The sequence below is a fragment of the Drosophila suzukii genome, chromosome X, assembly GCF_043229965.1.
Source record: "Drosophila suzukii chromosome X, CBGP_Dsuzu_IsoJpt1.0, whole genome shotgun sequence".
Classification (NCBI taxonomy): domain Eukaryota; kingdom Metazoa; phylum Arthropoda; class Insecta; order Diptera; family Drosophilidae; genus Drosophila; species Drosophila suzukii.
The window spans coordinates 17,078,697-17,098,170 of NC_092084.1; the positions used below are offsets into that span (position 1 = coordinate 17,078,697).

The 19,474-nt window shown below is 36.1% G+C and overlaps 1 protein-coding gene across 1 annotated transcript; it reads left to right on the plus strand.

Annotated features, from left to right (window-relative positions):
- The first annotated feature begins 219 nt into the window (after positions 1 to 219).
- LOC108005503 (nose resistant to fluoxetine protein 6) lies at positions 220 to 18,754 on the plus strand. The gene is made up of 6 exons (XM_017068809.4): positions 220 to 1,006; positions 13,462 to 13,760; positions 14,416 to 14,594; positions 15,446 to 16,409; positions 17,057 to 17,680; positions 18,122 to 18,754. The coding sequence occupies exons 1-6, from the start codon at positions 655 to 657 to the stop codon at positions 18,248 to 18,250; spliced, it is 2,547 nt and encodes an 848-aa protein (XP_016924298.1). The 5' UTR covers positions 220 to 654; the 3' UTR covers positions 18,251 to 18,754.
- Positions 18,755 to 19,474: the final 720 nt, after the last annotated feature.

Genomic DNA, 19,474 nt, shown 5'->3' on the forward strand with positions numbered 1-19,474 from the left:
AGAAGAGAGAGGTAGAGAGAGAAGCACTCTCCCAACGAAAGTGCTGTTAACGGTACAACTTGCGCTTTCGAGAGAGGCTCTGTCGAGAAAGAGAGCCACTGCACAAGAGAGAGAGCGATTGAGCTGAGTTCGAGTCTGAGCTGAGATTTTTTCTTTTTTTTTTTTTGGGCCTGCGTTTTTCGAATTGTTAACATATTTTTACAGCTGCTCAAGACGCGCAGTCGCGATTCGTAGACGTGCGTTCATGCCAAGCGGTCGTCGCAGCTCCCCAAAAAACAAATATAAAAGCTGAAAAATTATAAAAGGCCGCGCGTGTGTTTCAAATATATCCCCCCATTTCCCATCCCAAAAATAAAAAGAAGTGCCACAAAAAAAAAATATAAATATATTACAATAATAATACCGAATTCTAACGGTTCTGACCTGCCGCGGAGTGTGTTTATCATATTTTTTTTTGGTTGTGAAAATGCTGGTGCAAAATATATAAATAATTCGCTGTTAACCCACATTGGATTTTATTGTTGTTTTATTTTTTTTTCGTGTGGAGTGAAAGTGAAGCAGGCCGAAAAAAGATAAAGATAAAGACAGCACAGGAACGTCGTGCCCAGCCAATTTGAACGTATCGTCTATAGGGCGCAAGCGAAACGGAGCGATATGATGCGCAGGACTTTGGTGCTGGCAATGCTGCTCTCGCTGCTGGCAACGCCCCAGGCAGCGATCGACAAGGACGATGGTAAATTTCCGCCGGGCAGACATAACCTAAGTTCCGGATCGGATCAGCACAATGTGATCAATCTGAGTCTGCATGGGGATGGTGACCCCAAGCTGAGCTTCGACCTGTCGCGCACCCGTCGCCTCAGGGATGCCCTCAACGTCTTCGACCTCGCCGTTCTGGCCGCCCAATGGGGTCAGGTGGAGAGCGCCGGCGGAGTGTCCACCAACTGCAGCCGGGACATGCGGAGCTATCTCGGGGGCCTCAGCGATGCCAAGATGTGGGCCGTCAAGAGTGAGTACCAAAAATAAGGATCCTTATACCAAATGGTATCGTAAAGATTTTTTACTAGGAAAAACCTACTAATAGATCATATATCATCTCTTACATTTTTTTAAATTTTTTCTTTTACCAATTCTAAAGAATGTCCTTAAAATAAGTTTGTCTCTAATCCTCCATGTTGATGATAACTTATTCAGAACTTTAGCTAAATTGACTGACTTCTTCTGACTTCAATAGGTATATCAATCTAGATTATATACTACTTTGGTATTTAAACAAATGTATTTCTTCCTAAGTTTAAAATACTTCAAGGAATATTAGATATAACTGATTTTTATTAGGTTCGTTCTTAAGATAATATAAGAATGAGATGATAATATTGTGTATATTTGGGTGTACCAAAATCTGCTAAAGGGTTTTCTTTTAATTTTCGGTTTTTAATAGATCAGATGAGGTCTCTATTTGGAATTTTCCATATGTATTAAAAACATTTTTTTTATTTAAGAAGTTGAGGTTATAAGTTTTTGTACATTTTGTGTCTTTTAAATTCTTTAAAAACAGTCAGCAAAATTTCAAGGCTTACAAAGCCCCAACAAAAATTGCATTCAATTATAAAAAACCACAACCTTTAATAATCTCAATCTAAAATGGCTGTCCGCAAAAATCAATTTGCCAAAGCCAAAAGGTTTAAGCTGCCAAAGAAAAAACGAGTAATAAGTAAGAAATCTAAGCTTGTGGTTGGACTTAAAATTATAAACAATATCTTTTATGAGAAAAAATAATCGGTTTAGAATGAAAATCATAAAGCTTTATAAAAAACAAGAATGGTTTTTGGAAAAAGAAATACATGTTAATCTTTTAAGCGATGGTAGACACAGATACAAATGGCTAATCTTCTCGGATGACAAATAAAGATTGGATACGTGATGAGGTGGCCATTCACTTCCCCTCGTGTTATCGCAACTTCCACAGACATTTTCCACCTGAGACTGATCTTGTTCGCGACTCATTCGATCTAAAAGTAAAAATAACAGCCGATCTGTGCGTTTGAACGTGCCATTCGCCGATTTTGGCGATCGGCGGAGATATATGCGCGGGTTTTTTATAGAGACTTCATAGAGATCGCGAATAGACGAATTTGCCCGCAAGCACACAATCTGAATAAGTGCACGATACCCAGCGAGTGAGATCGCCAAGGTCGCAATTAGTTCTTGCCAGTGCAGCGGCAACATGTACAGCGGCAACATGTACAGCAGCAACATGTACAGCAGCAACATGCAACAGCAACTCAATCAAATTTTTGGCCTGATGGGCGGTTTTTTCGATTTTTGCGCTTAGTGTTTCGCCGAATTTTTCCCCATTTGGGCAATTTGGTTTTACCCAAAAATTCGGTTTTTCTTTTCGGTCTTTTTCTTTATATATTTTGTTGGTCATTATGTCAGGGGGCTTGGTATTGAATAACGACGGTTCCGAAACGGAACGGTTCAATTGCACGACCAGATCAAATTGAATCGACTGGCCGTATTTGCAGTCGAAAGTGAGACAGGCCGAGCTAAAGCCTGAATTATGAATAAATGCTGTGGGACTTGTTTTATTTTTTTGGTTTTCCTCTTTTTATTTTCTTGGATTTTTTTTTGTTTTTTTTTGGTTTTTGCTGGTTGCGACAAGTTGCCGCACCACCCAAAAAGCAATCCTATCGATTCCCAAGCAACCCGAGACCGAAAAACACCACTGACCAACTGACTTGGCCAGGCTAAAACCACTCTCCAGATGCTGGTTATGTAATCAATTAACGCAAAACCCAAGAAAAAGAGAAAGAGAGCCGAAAAAAAACCATGAAATAAAAGTGTTTGAGTTTCTTTTTTTTTATTATTATTTCACTGGTTGCACCATGGGCCAAAGTGACCGGAAAGTGGACACATTCATTGAAATCGCCTCTTGACCACGGTTCAAGTTCATGGAGTTTGGGGGAAAATATGATATGATAGAAAGAGAAAGAGAGAGAGAGAGAGAGGTGGAAAGGCGATAAAAGAAAATGCATTTTCATTTCCCCATGCGGAAGCATTCGAGGTTTTCTTTCTCGGGGAGAAAGGCCAACGGCTTTTCGGAAGTTCGTCTTAATTTCTTTTGTTAATTAACGGGCAGTTAAATATCTCAGTTACCGCACTAAATGCATTGCTTAGAGGTCTCATTTTTAACAGAGGAAGTATCTTTTATTTTACTTCATCTTAAAAAATCATGTTTCCGTAGCAAAAGTAATTTTCATCTTTTTAGGCATTTTCCATTTTATGTTTACTTTTAATGTTTGTTGAGTAATTTATATTTTGTAGTTAAAAAGACAATTTAACTATATTACAACATAATATATATATATTAAAAGGATTTGTTTAAAGTAAATTGCAAGCAATATATTATTTTAACTTAGTTTAAAAATAAGTATAGGTGCTTAAATAATTATAATTTCTTATTTTCTACAGATATATGATAGTTTATAATAAAATTTTATTTGTGCCTCCTAAAAATTATTAAAGCCATATAACATTTTTTTAAATACAACCGTATAAATTAGTAGATATGAAGGTTAGTCAACCTAAAAAGTTTTTATATTCGCTGAAAAGAGTATGAAATTTCTTCATTTTGCCAAACAAAGAGACAGCATTTGATGAAAAAAAGATATTGATGTATGAAAGACTTTCTCAATCTTGCCTTATTTTACCTAGCCAACCTTGAATATTTTTCCACCGCCTTCAAGTCATCGTAAAAATAGCTTTTAAGTTAGGTTTGTTTTTTTTTGGGAGGCGTAAAGCCGGGACTGTAACAGGCATCTATGTCAATGTCCCCCTTACACGTATATTATGCGCTTTATTACCACACATGAGTGGAGTCAGGGCCAGAGATTTTCCTGCCTGCCTGCCGCCCCATGGAAAACCGGACTTTTGGACACTGGCTGGAAATTGTTATTTAAACGCTTCGCACATAATGTCCAGCCGTAGCACTGGTTTCGTATCTGGAGCTACCAATCCTCGGCCAAGATCAATGGCTAATAAATTGTGGCCGGTGTTACCTTTTGTTTTTTCTAGCCGTTCTGCTGTGCTTGTTGTGTGCTTTTCTACATTTTTGCTAGTTTTTTTTTTTCGTTTGCCACTGCAATTGCAAATGCAATTCGCTTGGCTGAACTCGATTGGCAGGTTGAAGGTTGCCCTGAAATGCACTTGCCATGACAACAATTGCAGCTTGTGGAAGTCAAGTCGAAGGTCCACTCTTCAATAAAATCGAAAGACGTAAACTAATTTGTACTTTGTTTACTTAGTCGGGGGTAAACAGTCGGCAAAAGTCTTAGAGGAAGTGCAAATATTGTCTCATCATCTTCGACGGCGATCTGCAAACTTCCTCGAAAATCGGGAAAAAAAGCTTTCACAAACTTCGTAATCTTTCTTTTTTTTGCAAGTATTCCGGGTAAAGAAATATCTTTAAAGGTGGTTTTTTGAGCAAATCTCAGTTTAGACCTCATCTTGCATTTCACCTGTATGCCTGAAAAAACCCCAAAAATATTGGCCATAATTGAAACGAAGCCAAGTTAACCAAAAACCCACAAGTGATCGAGGTTTGATGGCTTGCTTTTTGGACTTTGCAGCCTGTGCGGTCATTAGTTGGTCACAATGCACAACGGTTATTTTTTTCATTTTTAGGCCAATATACTTAGCCGAGTTTTGAGTGAAGGGGTGGGGGTAACAGGCCCAATTACAGCCTTTGTGCGAAATGAAACGTCACGCAACATAATTTCTACGGCTTTCCCATATTTACTTAATACCAACATCTACAGCAGTGGCCAGAATTCTAGTACGGCCTTGTGAGAAGTTGTCAGAAATAAATTATAAAACAAAAATAAATGTTTAAGACATAAACAAACAATCTTAAAAATGTTCTAAAGCAAAGTAACAAATGGAATATAAGTCCACTATTTCAGCAAAGTATTTTTTAAAGTGTACCAAATCTTATAAAAATAAGCTAAGCTATTTGTCTTTATGGCATGTTTAACTAAAGTATTTTTTAAATAATTGAAATAATTCTTAAAATGTTAATAACATTAAACCCCATTTTTTTTTTTTAATATTACTTAAAAACAATTTACTTGATTTAAAATTAAAGCAATGACAAACTAAATGACGACAGCATTGAAATGATATATATTTTGGCAGATAATAAGCAAATAACCAAACACACTAACGTTTTTAATAATTACAAAATTATAATTAAATATTATTTGCTTTATGTTACATTTTTTGAGCCGAGTGCTAGTATTTTGTACATTGCTGTACGTATATTTCCCTGCAACAAGAAAAAGAAGCAGACACCGAAATTGCACAACAAATAAACACGGCAGCAATATCAGCACAGCGGCAACATGGGACAAGTCTTCCTCGGTTTCTCCCCGAATATCTCTCAGTGTATCTCTGTTTCTCAGTCTCTCTCTTTCTCTCTCTCTCTCCGTCTCTATCGATCTCTCTTTGCTGGACACAAGCTTAGCTTATGTAATGTAACTTTAATTTGATTGTTGCAATGTCTTGCAGTTTTTTGTTTTTCTTTATTTTTTTTTTTGTTTACAGCGAAAATGAAATTATGGCCAAGACAACAACTTTGTTGGTTTTGTTTTTGTTGTGGGCAATAACGGCTCATTGGAGTGGAGACATGTATGTAAAATACTTTCAACTTTGACCGCGATTTTGGCCTGTTTTGCTCATATCCCCCACATTTTTATGAGCCGCCAAACGAATGACTTAGGCAACAAACTCGTTTTCGGATAATTGTGCGTAATTAAAATCCGCGCCACGCAATGCAATTGGCCAAGTCAAAAAAGTGGTAGCCACTCGCGAATCTGGGGCCAAAAGGTCTAGGCCAAATACCGATTGGTTAGAGTAAGAAACTGCAAAAGAATAATCTACTTTATCAAAGGGGAGTGTTAAGATCAAAGATCACTGCAAAACATGGCCTACTTTTCAGCGTGGCGTTCTAGGAGAATTCAAATAAAAGTAATAGTTACAAAATTGTATGTTGGTATACTAATTTAAATATAATACTAAGGAGAGGAAAATTAATAACATATATAGTTACACATGTTTGAAAAATATAAAAAGCATCAGTTACTAAGTATCAAAATTCAAAGGAAAATTAAAGCTTTAATATACAAATGGGTTTACAAATTATTAATAAAGGTAAAACAATTTTTTATACTTTTTGTGCCACCCCTTAATATTGAAAAGATATTTCGTTGGTTTTCCTTTTTAAAGAATTTATATATATAAAATAAAATAAAATTAATATAAAAGTATTCTTGAATGGTTAAAAGAACAAAATACCCTTGATAAAAAACTAAAATAAATAAAATACAATTATAATAATTATTATTATTGATAAAAACCTTAGTTGGTTTTTAACCCCCAAATTGGTTTATATAAATATTCATATATATTATTTTTTGTGTGCATTTTGTGGTCAAGAAATGAATAGGACTACGACTTTAATGCATGATTGTTTGCTAAGCATTCGATTTGAAGACCAAAGGTGAAGATGCGTAAACAAAGTCATTATATTTTCATGTTTAAAGTGTCATCATAATAAAACAGGGAGGTTTCTTCACTGAATCCGGGTTAATAATTCACTTAGATGACCGCCGACAAAAACAATTAACGCGCAGACTGTTCGAGGGCAAATGCCTAAATGCCACAATTAGGCAACTCTGACTCCGACTTTGAGTTGAATTATTATTACGACCAGCTTCCAGACGGACGATAATTAGACAGAAATTACATTCCATCATGAGACGGCGCTAATTTCGATCATTGCGAATTGTGTCCGTCATGGCGGGACGCTTGCCAAATCCATTTGTAGTTTCAAGTTTAATGCGACACTCGGTCTTGGGCAAGTACAGACATATATAAAAAATAAAAGGAAAAGATAAAAAAAATGGCAAATAGCTAATCGATCGATTTCTAGTCGAGTTGCATTTCGATCGAAGGTCCACCCTGCGCGATAAACCCCCCCGAAAAACCGCTTCGATTTCGATCCGTATGCCATAACCAAGCGACCCATTTGCATTTGACACTGGGTAAAAGCAAGACATCATTTCCGTTAGGTAAAAGTCAGCCACAATGCAAATAAAATAATAAAAAAAAAAACAAAAAAAAAACACGAAGAAATTGATAGAAAGAGAGGCAAACAATAGCGGCAGGTGATCGTTGGTTCGACGTGTTCGGCATTAATTTTAATTTCCACCGATTCGGTTATGAAACGACCGACAGCCATTTGAACGAGCTCTCAATTTGGGGTTATTGACCATAATTGCAATTTTGGGTGGTCGTATCAATTTGATTATAGCGCACTAGGGTTATGCAATCGCAAGTGGCTGCGAAGAATGACGAGATCCCAAACTAGATCGGATTTTAAGATACTAAGGAAGTATTTCTTAATATATTGTGACGATGGTCACTTTAAAAAAGAGAATAAAGTACTTAGCAAAACATTGCATGTACCCACAGTTTTTATCATTCAAAAAATACCAAATATCTTTTAAATCGGCTTAATTTTTATAAAGTATATAAAACATAAAACGAATTTTTTATATGATACTGTATTTTTCATATTACACTGAAATGTCTGTAACATTTGCTATGATCAGTGTCCCATTGAATAAACAAACCATTATACTTGAGTATCTGCTAGATAAAAGATAAATCACTTGGAAACACGAGCTAATTTAAGATCCAATGAGCTGGCGATGCACCGTGACGAAGCACTCCTTAAGCTAATTATTCCACAAATATTCCAAATTACTTGCCTATCAAATAATCGTTTCGGCAATGACGCTCGACGACGACGGCGATTTCCATAAGTGACTCACATATTGTTGGGCCCAAAAAAAAATGAAAGATACTAATATGCAGCCCTGAATTTGGTTGGACCAAAACTGGTAACCCGAGACCAGTTTCACCGGCCATCCGTGGCAAAGAAATGCGCAGAAATAATTCAATTGGTTCGGAGCGATCGACACCGAATGCGTTGCGCAAATGATGGCATTGCCACGTGTCAGTGACCAAGTCCAAAAGTTCGAAATCCGAAAATCAAAATCGGAATACCAGTTAGTCAGGCGAAATAACCAAAGCTGAAGATGCAGCTGACCTTGTGCCGAATCTGCGTTGAGAAAAAACCCAAGCTCCAAAAGACAGGCCAACTCTTTGACTCTTTTTTTTTGTTTAATCTTTTTTTTTTGATTTGGACTCTCACTCTCGTCTGGCTATGTTTTTTTTTTGTACCTCTTCTTCGTGGGCGTTGAAAGACCCTCAGGGGAGGTCTTTGATAAGATATATGTGTGTTAAGCCCCCGGTCGCACAACATTGACATTGAAATGGGAGAAAAGAAAGAAAGACTTTGAGTGTGGGCCAACGAGACCTGAATACGAATACGATACCTCCGTAACCTCAGGCAGTGGGTATGCACATAGTGCCAGCCATTCAGGAAGTGTATGCGCCCCATCTTATATGACCGAACCAACTATCTGGGGTACTCGAGGGGATCTTGAGCTCCAGGGGATCTCGCTTTGCGCATCTCCGAGCATAAAATTGCCAAACTAGTCGCGTTTTATTATGTGACTCAATTAGGCAACGACAAAGTGTAATTATTACATAGCACAAAAACGCAGAAATGGTATGGGTAATTATGGATTATAAGACGAGAAACGACGGAGAATGCCAGCCAGCCCATAAACTTTGATCATCTGTGTGACAGCAGGTGGTTAAATTATGGGTTTTTATAGGTATATTTTCAGGGAAGTACTTGTAAACATTTATTTTAAAAAAAATTATATTATAAAGATATAAAAACATATTTTAATTAACATGATACAATCATCTAAGCGTATAATACATACACTAAAATATAAATACTTCTAAATTCATATTAAAAAATATTACCTAATTGGATAAAAAACAAATATATTTGATGAACTATAGAAGATAAAGAGATAAACATCTCCAGAAGTAAAACTTGGAATTCAAAGAACAACAAAATGTAAACACCACCACAAGCTTATGTAATGTTTACCCAAAGAATGACAAGCAAAGATTCCTTCTGCGGTCTAATGTGATCTAATAGACACACCTCAGCAACAAGTACACAGAACACTTCACCCAAGTTCAAAGACTTTGCCAGCTTTATAGCCAAGTTGCGTGTTAAATGACAGGAAATTTATTTGGCCAAGACAAACGAGTGGATCTTAAATCCACAACACACGCCTCTAATGTCCCCACATTACCTGAGTCTTGACTCTGGGGTTCTAATGACAAAGCCAAATACTACCAAGCAATTACCAAATTTAGTTGCCCAAAAAGCTTGCTTGAACTCACAGATTCAAACCTTTGACACAATCATTTTGAAGCAGGTAGAATTTAGCCACTTGGGAACAGGGCTAAAAAAGAATTTGTCTGCACTGAAAACAAAATTTCCTAGGTCCAAATAAAATATACAAAAATCAGTTTCAAGAGTTTGATTTATAATAGTTTCAAAAGCAAGTTAAACATAATTCATATAGACATTAATAATCGACATTTACTTAAAAGTATATTTTTTACCATCAGAAAGAAAATCTTAAACAAAAAATAATTGTGGAAGAAAGCTGTTAATTACTTTATTTAACAAGTAGAAAAATATTTATATAATTTGTAAAAGGTATTTAAAAATATATGAGTATTTTCCTTTTATATTTAAATATATACTTTATATTTAAATACATTTTGAAAACGAAAATTCACTGCTGAAATGAATATCTACATTGTTCAATTGTTTGTTTGTTTCAGCAAAAAATACAATTAGTTTTTAAACATGCAGTAAAATAATATATTTTTTTTTTAATGTAATATTGTTTTGCGTAGTTTTAAAATTAAAGTTTTAATCTATTTTCTGCCTTTCTAGTGAAAAATCACGAAACTTTGTATCGTTAACAGATAGAACGCAAAATATTATTTATGGATTGCAATGGGTTACATTTTTGGTTCTTGTGACGCAGGTCATTTGACAATTTAATGCCTTCCTTTCCTTAATTGAACTGTTAGGATTTGAGACGCGTTGCTGCCATCTTATTTTTGTATTTTTTATTTTTTTATTAATTTTACCAGATATGATTTTGCGTCGTTTCGCAACTGTTCGTTCGGAAAGTGGCGAAAAAAAATGTTTATAAAAATAGCCAGGCAACAAAGATACCTTTGTATAATGGCAACTATTTGACGGGGCAGAGCACATTATTTATTGCCATTATATTTATACAATCGTTTCATCAATCAAATGGATTTCAACAGCTTTGTCACCGGGTTTTGGCCTGGCTTTTCGGGCCCCGCCCTCATTGTTTTTTCGCCACTCATTATGGTCGACTGCAATCGGTTTTTAGTATGTTAACACATTTGCCTACCCCGCCCATGTCCTTACCTTCAGTTAAACACACATATATCTTGATCTTCTTGCAAACACTCTGTGCGATTCAAGTGCAAAGTTTGATCTTGGGCAGGCTTTCAATGAAATTAAGCGAAATTGTAAATAGCCTTTGTGTGGCTAGTATTTAATTGGATAATTTAATGAGCTTTGAGGGTATTATGTTATTTGTATCTGCAATTTGTGTGTGGGCTTTCAATGATATTTGAAAATAACTCTATGAGCTACTTAATATCTTATTTTTATTTTGTTTAAATATGTTATAGTTCTTATTAATTTTTAAAAATATAAATTAATTTTCCTAAAAATCCCCAATGGTATTTTACAATTAAAAGGTATTAGCATGGAATAATAACCACATATATAACTATAGTTATCAGCTAGCTAATGAAAACGAATAAGAACTTAAGTGATTATTAACTTTAATTGAATATGGGGCATTTCAATTATTTTTTACATACTGCTGTTTTTTTTAAATATATAGAAAATTGGCTGGGCCTTTAAGGTGCGGTGAGTCTCGTGAATATCGATTTCCCTACCTGCTGGACCGCTTTCCCCCGACCTATATTAACGATCACATGCTGAACGACCTTCCGAATCGCCGGACAAGAATACACGATGAAATCTTTTTTGAATCTGTGTATTTTCGGCATCGACTTTCGGTAGCCGCTACCAAGTTCATCTGACTTGGGGATTGGGTGTGCTTTTGGTGGCCATGTCACCTTGATAACCCCATTGTCTGTCCCATCTGTTGATCTTGTTTGGCTCCGACATCGAATTCAACATCAGCTCTAGCTTCAGATTCAGCTTCCATATAAAATTCAGCATTTACCATTTACCAAGAGCGTTAAACGCCTGAATGACACGTTCAATTGAAGAAGTACATATATCACATCGGTGTGTTTATACGCCGACCCATTTGCCATGTACTGGCGTATCGATGGAGGTTTTTGTGATGAAATGCTGACTACCAGCAAATCAAATGACCTCAATCGCTAAATTAAATTGAAAACATGTTTAAACATTACACAGAGATCGGTTGAGGGAGTGTGAAAAAGATAAAGATTTTATCACGGCTGCATTTTCAGTTGGCAAATGTATCTTATTAGTAGTTTGGGGAACTCTTAGTTTAGGAATTTCGTGAAATACTTTTTTTTATGCCTAATAAAATAAAAATAGCATTGCAAACAGATTAATTGAAGGATTCGAAAAAAGTGATTTTAAAACAGGGTTGTATTTTGTGGTAAAAAGTGTTGGAAAACAACCTGAAAATATGTCTTTTGTATTTTGGGGCACTACAAACTAAAAGTAGTTATGAACATTTTAAGGATAAACTTTCTGATCACTATAGATAAATTGATATAAAACAAGGATGCATTTTAAGACAAAAATGGCAAAAAAAATAGTGAATTAAATTAAAATATTTATTTTACAATATACTTTTTTAATTTTTTTAATGAAAAATTTATAGAACTTTGCATAGTTTTTTACGAATTCTTTTTTAGGTTATTTTTTAACCAATTTTTTTAGATTTAAAAACAACTTACCTTTACAACTAAACAATTGAAAATCCATTTCCTTTCCGCATTGAAAAACTCTTCAGAGTTTTGTTGACTTTTGTTAAACGCTATTATAATTGGTAAACACTTCTGATTTCGGCACATGCAAATGCTGGCAAACATTTCCGTTTGACGGCACCTCATGGTCATGGCCGGGTCTTGTGTAACCCAGAGATTACCGGATAGTTCCTGCTTTTGGCCAAGGCTTCGGAGAAGTGGAAGTGGAGTTACGAGCAACCAGTGGATGCTGGATACTGGATGCTCATGTAAGAGTTGCCATTTTCCTCATGTCACCACGCAACCAAACAAAAGACCATTGCATGACTTTAGTTTCCATGTCCAACCCAAAAAGAAAAAAAAAACGAAAACATCTACAAAAACTGGTTGGACACAGTCCCAGTTCCAGTCGCCGCCTCAAGTCCCCGATCTCTTTGGCAACTGGTTGCAAGAAAACGAAAACAAAATAGCATAACAGCCTCAACTTTGTGCAAATAAATCAGCAGACTTACATCGGCCACGGACTGAATCTGAATCCACTGCAGTCGTCTAGTTAGGGTTATTTCATCTATTAATTCCATTCAATTGATCTGATGAGTGGCAGGCACTTCAAATTTGAAAGGAATGGTTTTGAGACTCTTTGAGATACCTGGACCTATAGATATTCATTGTAATCTTAAAATATGAAAAAAACTTTTTTTTAAAATTCCTTAAATCTATAAATAAACCAATTAAATAGGCCAAAACTGTTTTTTTAATAATTTTTTTTAAGGGCGAGGTAATTAATAAAGTCCATCATCAATATTCTAGTAATTTAAAAATAATTTGAATAACATGTGAAAAAATGTATACGTTAGAAACTTATAAGACAATTGATCAATATTGATAAAAATAGTTCAAAAAATGTTGATATACGAAACTATATACTAAGAAACAACCTTAATAAAAATTCGTGATATAGATGTAGGAAATTTCTTAAAACTTCAGACATAACATTGAGTAAACAGAGTTTTACAAAATTTAACATTCCGTTACTAGATAAAAATTTGTATTTTATTTTGAAGACATTTAAAATTTTTCAAAAAAACTATACGTGCAATGGTGAAAAAAATAAAGTTGTTAATTCAAATTTTAAAATAAAGCGATCAATATTAATTTATTTTTATATATTTTTTGTAGACTTATTTTTAAAACATAATTCCAAACATTGTAGGGCATTTCACCTGTCGCTTAGCCATAATATCATCAAGATGATGGCTGCATTTTTAAGTTGGCAGCTTGACGGCTGCGCTGCAATTGCATAATGGCCAGTTTCTTTTATATATTGCTTACGCCCCATTCACACTGGCCGCTGTGCAGTGTGTATGTTGCATTTCGGACACTTCTGATGCCCTTCCCTTCTCTTTTCTTCCCTTTTTTTCTTGCTTCGCGCAGTGGACGATGCTTCCGGTCACTATACATCCGGTTTCTTCTACGGCAACAACTACTGGATGGGTTCGTTGGCCCTCTGCGATGCCATTGACGACGGCCAGATCGCTGCTCCCACCAAGGATAACAGCTCTTCGTCCTCCGCCTCCACATCCTCGCCAGAAATCGAGACCAAGAACAGCGGTCTGCCCTTTGCCGCCGCTCACACCCAAGGATATAGCAGTGTTTACAACGCACCCCCGCCCTTTCTTCCCGGATTCTACGTGATCAAGATGCAGCTAAACGAGACGATACCAACCCAAGTGGTAAGAAAACCACATTATTTTTTATAAAAAGTATCAAATTTTAGCTTTGTTAATAAAACGTTCAGAATAGTTAACCAGCCTATTCCTTTATAAATATTTATGTTTTTTTATATTACCCTATTGCTTAAAATAATATAAAAAAATACAGGCAGCATCCAGAAAAAGCAGCTATTTTTAATTTCTTACGCCGATCATAATGATCATTTTTATGAAATCCAGTCTGAATTTCATAAATATATATTATCTTCTTTTATATTTCGGAGAATTTCGAACATTGCTGTCTCGCTCTAACCCAGAGTACTTGTAGACTCTAAATCGCTCTTTTCTCAATTTTTCGATTTAAGAAAATTTTCAAAAAAGGAAAATACAAGTAATACAATTCTTTAATGTCAAATTTACATTATTTAATATTAAAAATAAAACTTTATAATTGTACCAAGCGAATATCAAAATGATCCTTCAAATTTTTTTAATGATAAACAAATTCATAGAGATAGAAATATTTTTTAATATCAAAAATTGAACTTGAATTGAAGCATATTTTATAAAAATTTGTAACTAAGATAACATAGCCACATGAATATGATTTAAAGATAAATTATATAAAAACTGTTACATTTCCGTATTAATTTTGTTGAAATGACTTTTCCCCCAGCTTCGCACCATTTATGTGGGCATGTGCCTGCCCTCCAGCTGTTCCATCGCGGATATTAGACAAATGAGCTCCAAGGCTCACGTGGAGCTATCTTCGCGGGATCTTCGCGTCCTGGACATTCGTGTGCCCACCGACAAGGAGTTCAACATCTGGGCGGATAAGACCTTCTGCCTGCTGCTGTAAGTGGACAAAGAAAAAACAAAACACCCAAAAATATCCAATCAAAAGTTCACTTTCAAAAATGCCTGAGTGCGTTAAACAATTGATCAAACATAATGCGGAGCTTTTGCCGAGTTGGTTTTGGCCATTAGCGTTGAGTCAGACGATTTGTGTGAAATTTTGTTTCCCCCAAATCGAATTATAATAAAAAGCGAAACTCCTTTTGTTTACACTGAGTATTAGCGGGTAATATGATTATATGCTTCCCCATAACTGCTGAAATTACACGGAGAATAATTTTTGAATAGTGTTTTATATAAATTAAAGGTGGATTTTTGAAGCATGAAAACAAAAAAAATTAAAAATTTATGTTGCCTATAAAGTAATGATGAATTTTATAATTTTTTCAATAGCTAAACAAAGTCGTACAATTACGTTTCTTACTGGAATATTTAACTTGTATTTTGATATTGAAAAAATACAGATTTTATATAATACTTGGTATTTAATATCATTAAAACATTGATCCCTTTAATTTAAAAGACATTATATTGTATTTTACTCAAAGTGATATAGGGTGCTAAACAAATCATGAGGGTTTTAAGAAAAACTTTTAAATCTCATTTTAAAGTGTCTAAAAGTATGCAGAAAAAATAAAGAATAGACGTCTTTCTGAATGATTTCAATGTACTTCTGAGATCTAAATATATTTCTGCATACTTTTAGACGCCTAAAAATAATATATAGAGGTTATTTATCCCTACTGATTTAAAGAGAACCCCTTATAAAATGGTTTAAAAGGCAGTTTTATTTGAATGTTATAAATTTATAAGATCTTGAAACTAATTGAATTTATATACCATCTTTATAGTGTGGTATCCAGCATTGTGCTGGGCTTGATTTGCTGCGGCACCCTGTACGAGATCTACCTGAGGGGCAAGCTGAAGGAGGCACTGCGTCGCCAGGACAAGGAGATGATGAATAACAGCGAGACGAGCTCGGGAATAGGATGTGCCTCTTCGGACTACAGCGATACGATGACGGCCCACGATGATCCTCTCAAGCAGTCGAATCACTCGCAGTCTTCCGGTTCCCTGAAGCAATTGGATGCCTTGGTGCTGAATTTGCCACCCAATGATAATGACAGCGGAAATGGACACCACCACGACCACGAGGCGGATCACCATGACCATCATGATCATCATCGGAGTGGAAGCAACACTAGCAACTCGGATGAGCACCTGGAGGGACATCTGCATGAGCCGGAAAAGTTGAGTATCTACTCGGAACTGTTGCTCTCCTTCTCGGCAATAACGAATTTCAATGCGATCTGCGATCGGAATGTGGGTGCCGATACCATACCGTGTATCCATGGTCTGCGAGCCTTCAGCATGGCCTGGGTGATCCTGGGACACACGTGCATCGTGGTCTTCAAGTATTCGGACAACATGGAGATGCGCAAGGAGGTGGAGCAGAACTTCTTCTTCCAGGCCATCACCAATGGGCCCTTCAGTGTGGACACCTTCTTCTTCATCAGTGGCTTCCTCATCTCGTACATCTACTTCCGCACGAATGCCAAGGGCAAGTTGAACAAACTGAGCAAGGGTGCCAATGAATTCACCGCTGGCACCGCACATTTCTTTGGACTGGTCGCCTATCGATTCATGCGACTCACCGCCCCCTATCTGTTCGTCCTGGGCGTGGTCCAGGTGACCATGAAGTACCTGGCCACCTACTCGATCTTCGACCCCCCCACCATGGATCACATCACCTGCCCCGATTACTGGTGGCGCAACATCCTCTATATCAACACGCTGTTCCCCGTCGATGAGATGGTGAGTTATATAAATTGGAAAGATATATGTTTAATAAACATTCCGCAATATATTGAAAACTTTTGAACTCTTATGATCTAAGTAATTTATATTGTTTCTTGTAAAAATAATCACTCAAGAGTATAATCTTATCTTCTAATGGGATATACTTAGACATACAGCAACTTACAGCATACAGATAATTTGATAACAAATATAGAAATGCGAAGAAATATAACACGTTAATGATAGCTGGTATTTATTTAAGATGTAGGGGTTGTATGATCTAAAGAAGAATAATCTAAAATTTAATTTTAAAGTTGTACTAAATTTTATATTATCCATTTTCTATTAACATTACTCATACGCAGTGTTATCTAGTTTAAATTAGGAGGAGTACATATGTTTGAATCCTAAAAAATAGTTTTAGAAACTATACAGGTCTATAATTTCTACTATTGTGAATATATTTGTAAAGAAAGAAAAGAAATGTTGATAGACAAAAATTTAGCAGTGTTGAAACCCTTTAATTTTAAAAACTGTTATATTATTTATAGTTTAATAGATATACTAATAAAAAGGTTTAAAGTATCTCTAAATTTAGTGTACCTATTCCTTAATTTGTATAAATTATACTTACCTTATACCTTCTTCCTCCAAATCCGCAGTGCATGCTCTGGAGTTGGTACCTGGCGAATGATACGCAGTTCTACATGATTGGCGCCATTATCCTGATCGTAGGAGTGCGCCACTTCAAGCTCTCGGCGATCACGACGCTGGTGTTCCTGGTGCTATCGTGGATCACCACGGCGGTGATTGCCTTTACCAACAACCATCGACCGAACACGGACGATCCGCTGGCACTGTTCGACAAGATCTACGACAAGCCGTGGACCCGGCTGGGACCCTACCTCATCGGCATGGCCGTGGGCTGGATCCTGTTCAGGACCAACTGCAAGATCCGGCTGCCCAAGCTGACGGTGGCCACCGCCTGGACCCTGGCCATGCTCAACCTGTTTGTCCTGGTCTTTGGATTGTACAAGGCCGATCTGTCGCAGTTCACCGCCGCAGCCTACAGCTCGCTGAGCCACTCGGCCTGGGCGTTGTCCCTGGCCTGGATCACCATCGCCTGCTCCACGGGCTACGGCGGCTACATCAACTCGCTGCTCTCGGCGCCCTGCCTCTATCCCTTCTCCCGCGTCACCTACTGCGCCTACCTCGTCCATCCGATCGTCATCCGTTCCATGGCGCTCAACTCGGATGCGCCACTGCATCTGGGTGGGGATCTGATGGTGAGTTGGGAGATTGCTCCCAGAAACTAGAAATACCAGAAATACAAAAGTGTCTGGTGGCTTATAAACTTATTTTAGAGTGTCCAAAAGTATGCAACGATATATTTTGGTTCTAAAAACTAGGTGCTTTAAACGTTTGAATACGTATTATAACATGTTTAGATCTCACAAGTTCCAAGGGTATATGCCAACAGAAGTAATATTTTTTAGACATTTTCTTAAAATGTTTATTTTTCTCTGAAAGTTTTCTTATTGGGGGTGCCACAAAAATCACAAGAGTTTTGAAACCTCTTTTAAATTATATTTTTAAGTGTTGCATACTTTTAGACACCCAAAATGTCATTTAAAAGTAATACACGAATCCGAATACTACTGAATAATTATAAAATCACTTTTATGTCGTACCTTGATTATAATTTTATATTTTTCTTCTACTTTCAGGTTGTCATGTTCTTTGGTCTCACGGTGGCCTCCTACTTCCTGTCCTTCGTGGTGTCCATGTCCTTCGAGGCGCCCGTCGTCACAATGCTGAAGATCCTGTCGCCCAGTCGAAAGAAACGCCTCGCCTAAGTCCCACGCCCCAGATCCGCCCATTTCCGATTATTTATACCCCCCATTTTGTCATGTTATCTATTTCTTGTCTATCAAGCAATGCCCACATATTTATAGCATCGACTCATCTGCACACACCACTCCTTTCGATCGTTTTCCCTCTACATATATACATATATTCTTTTTACTCTGCACCACATTTTCCACTCACATGTGTTCCAGTAAAGAAAAAAACAAAAATCAAAAACGAGGAAAACACGACGTGCAAATTGAAACGTGCAAATCAATTCAAACTATTTTTTGTCATATTTTTGTTTCATAATGTGTACATTTTAGTCCTTTAATTTATTCCAAAGGTTTGGAAAATTTGCGCGTGACGAAGAGAAAGAGTTATACATAGTACTTAATAGTTATAATTATATGAAACTCTAGTACCTAATTTTATGAAATCATGTTGTATATACTATATGCTATATATTGTTATACATAAATCTTTAAATAAAAACTGCTACCAAATACAAAGTGTGGAAGTTTCAATGGAAATTTAAATGTTGATATTAAATACAAAATACCATTCTAATCTACAAGTAACGGGTATAAAAACAGTGGAAATGCATCACCAAATTTACATATTCACAGCCATGTGTTATCGATAGCAAATTGAAGATTAGGGATATTCCCAGAATTAGTTATCCTAACCCTTTCGAACCCCACATTTTCACCGTCGCGGGGCTATATTTTTAATATATATTTGTTTTTACTCTGGATTTATAGCCTACTTTTAAAATACTAAACGTTCCATGTGAAATTTTGTACTTTTAAGTTATTACACATCTTACACCAATTTTACACGAAGTAAAATAATTTTACATGAACTTACATACACTTTTTTTGGATCTACATAAAATTGTTTTCCTTATGATTCCTAGAGATGTCAAGGCCTACACAGACTGCTAAAAATTGTATTCCAAAGCAAAACGAGCGTTATTTATCAAGTTGCTCACAAGCAAAGTCGAAGGATAAAAACCAGGGCACATGCTTATTTAAAGTCTTGTCTCCCAAAATATCAATATATTTAAAAATGTTTATTCTCATGTTTTATAAATATAATTAATTTAGTTTAAATTAATATGTAAAGATAGAATGTAAACTATTTTTCGGTAGTCCCTATCCGGTAAAAAAGTACAAAAAAAAATATATATACAGAGATTCTTTTCTGAATATATTAGCTACAATACATAT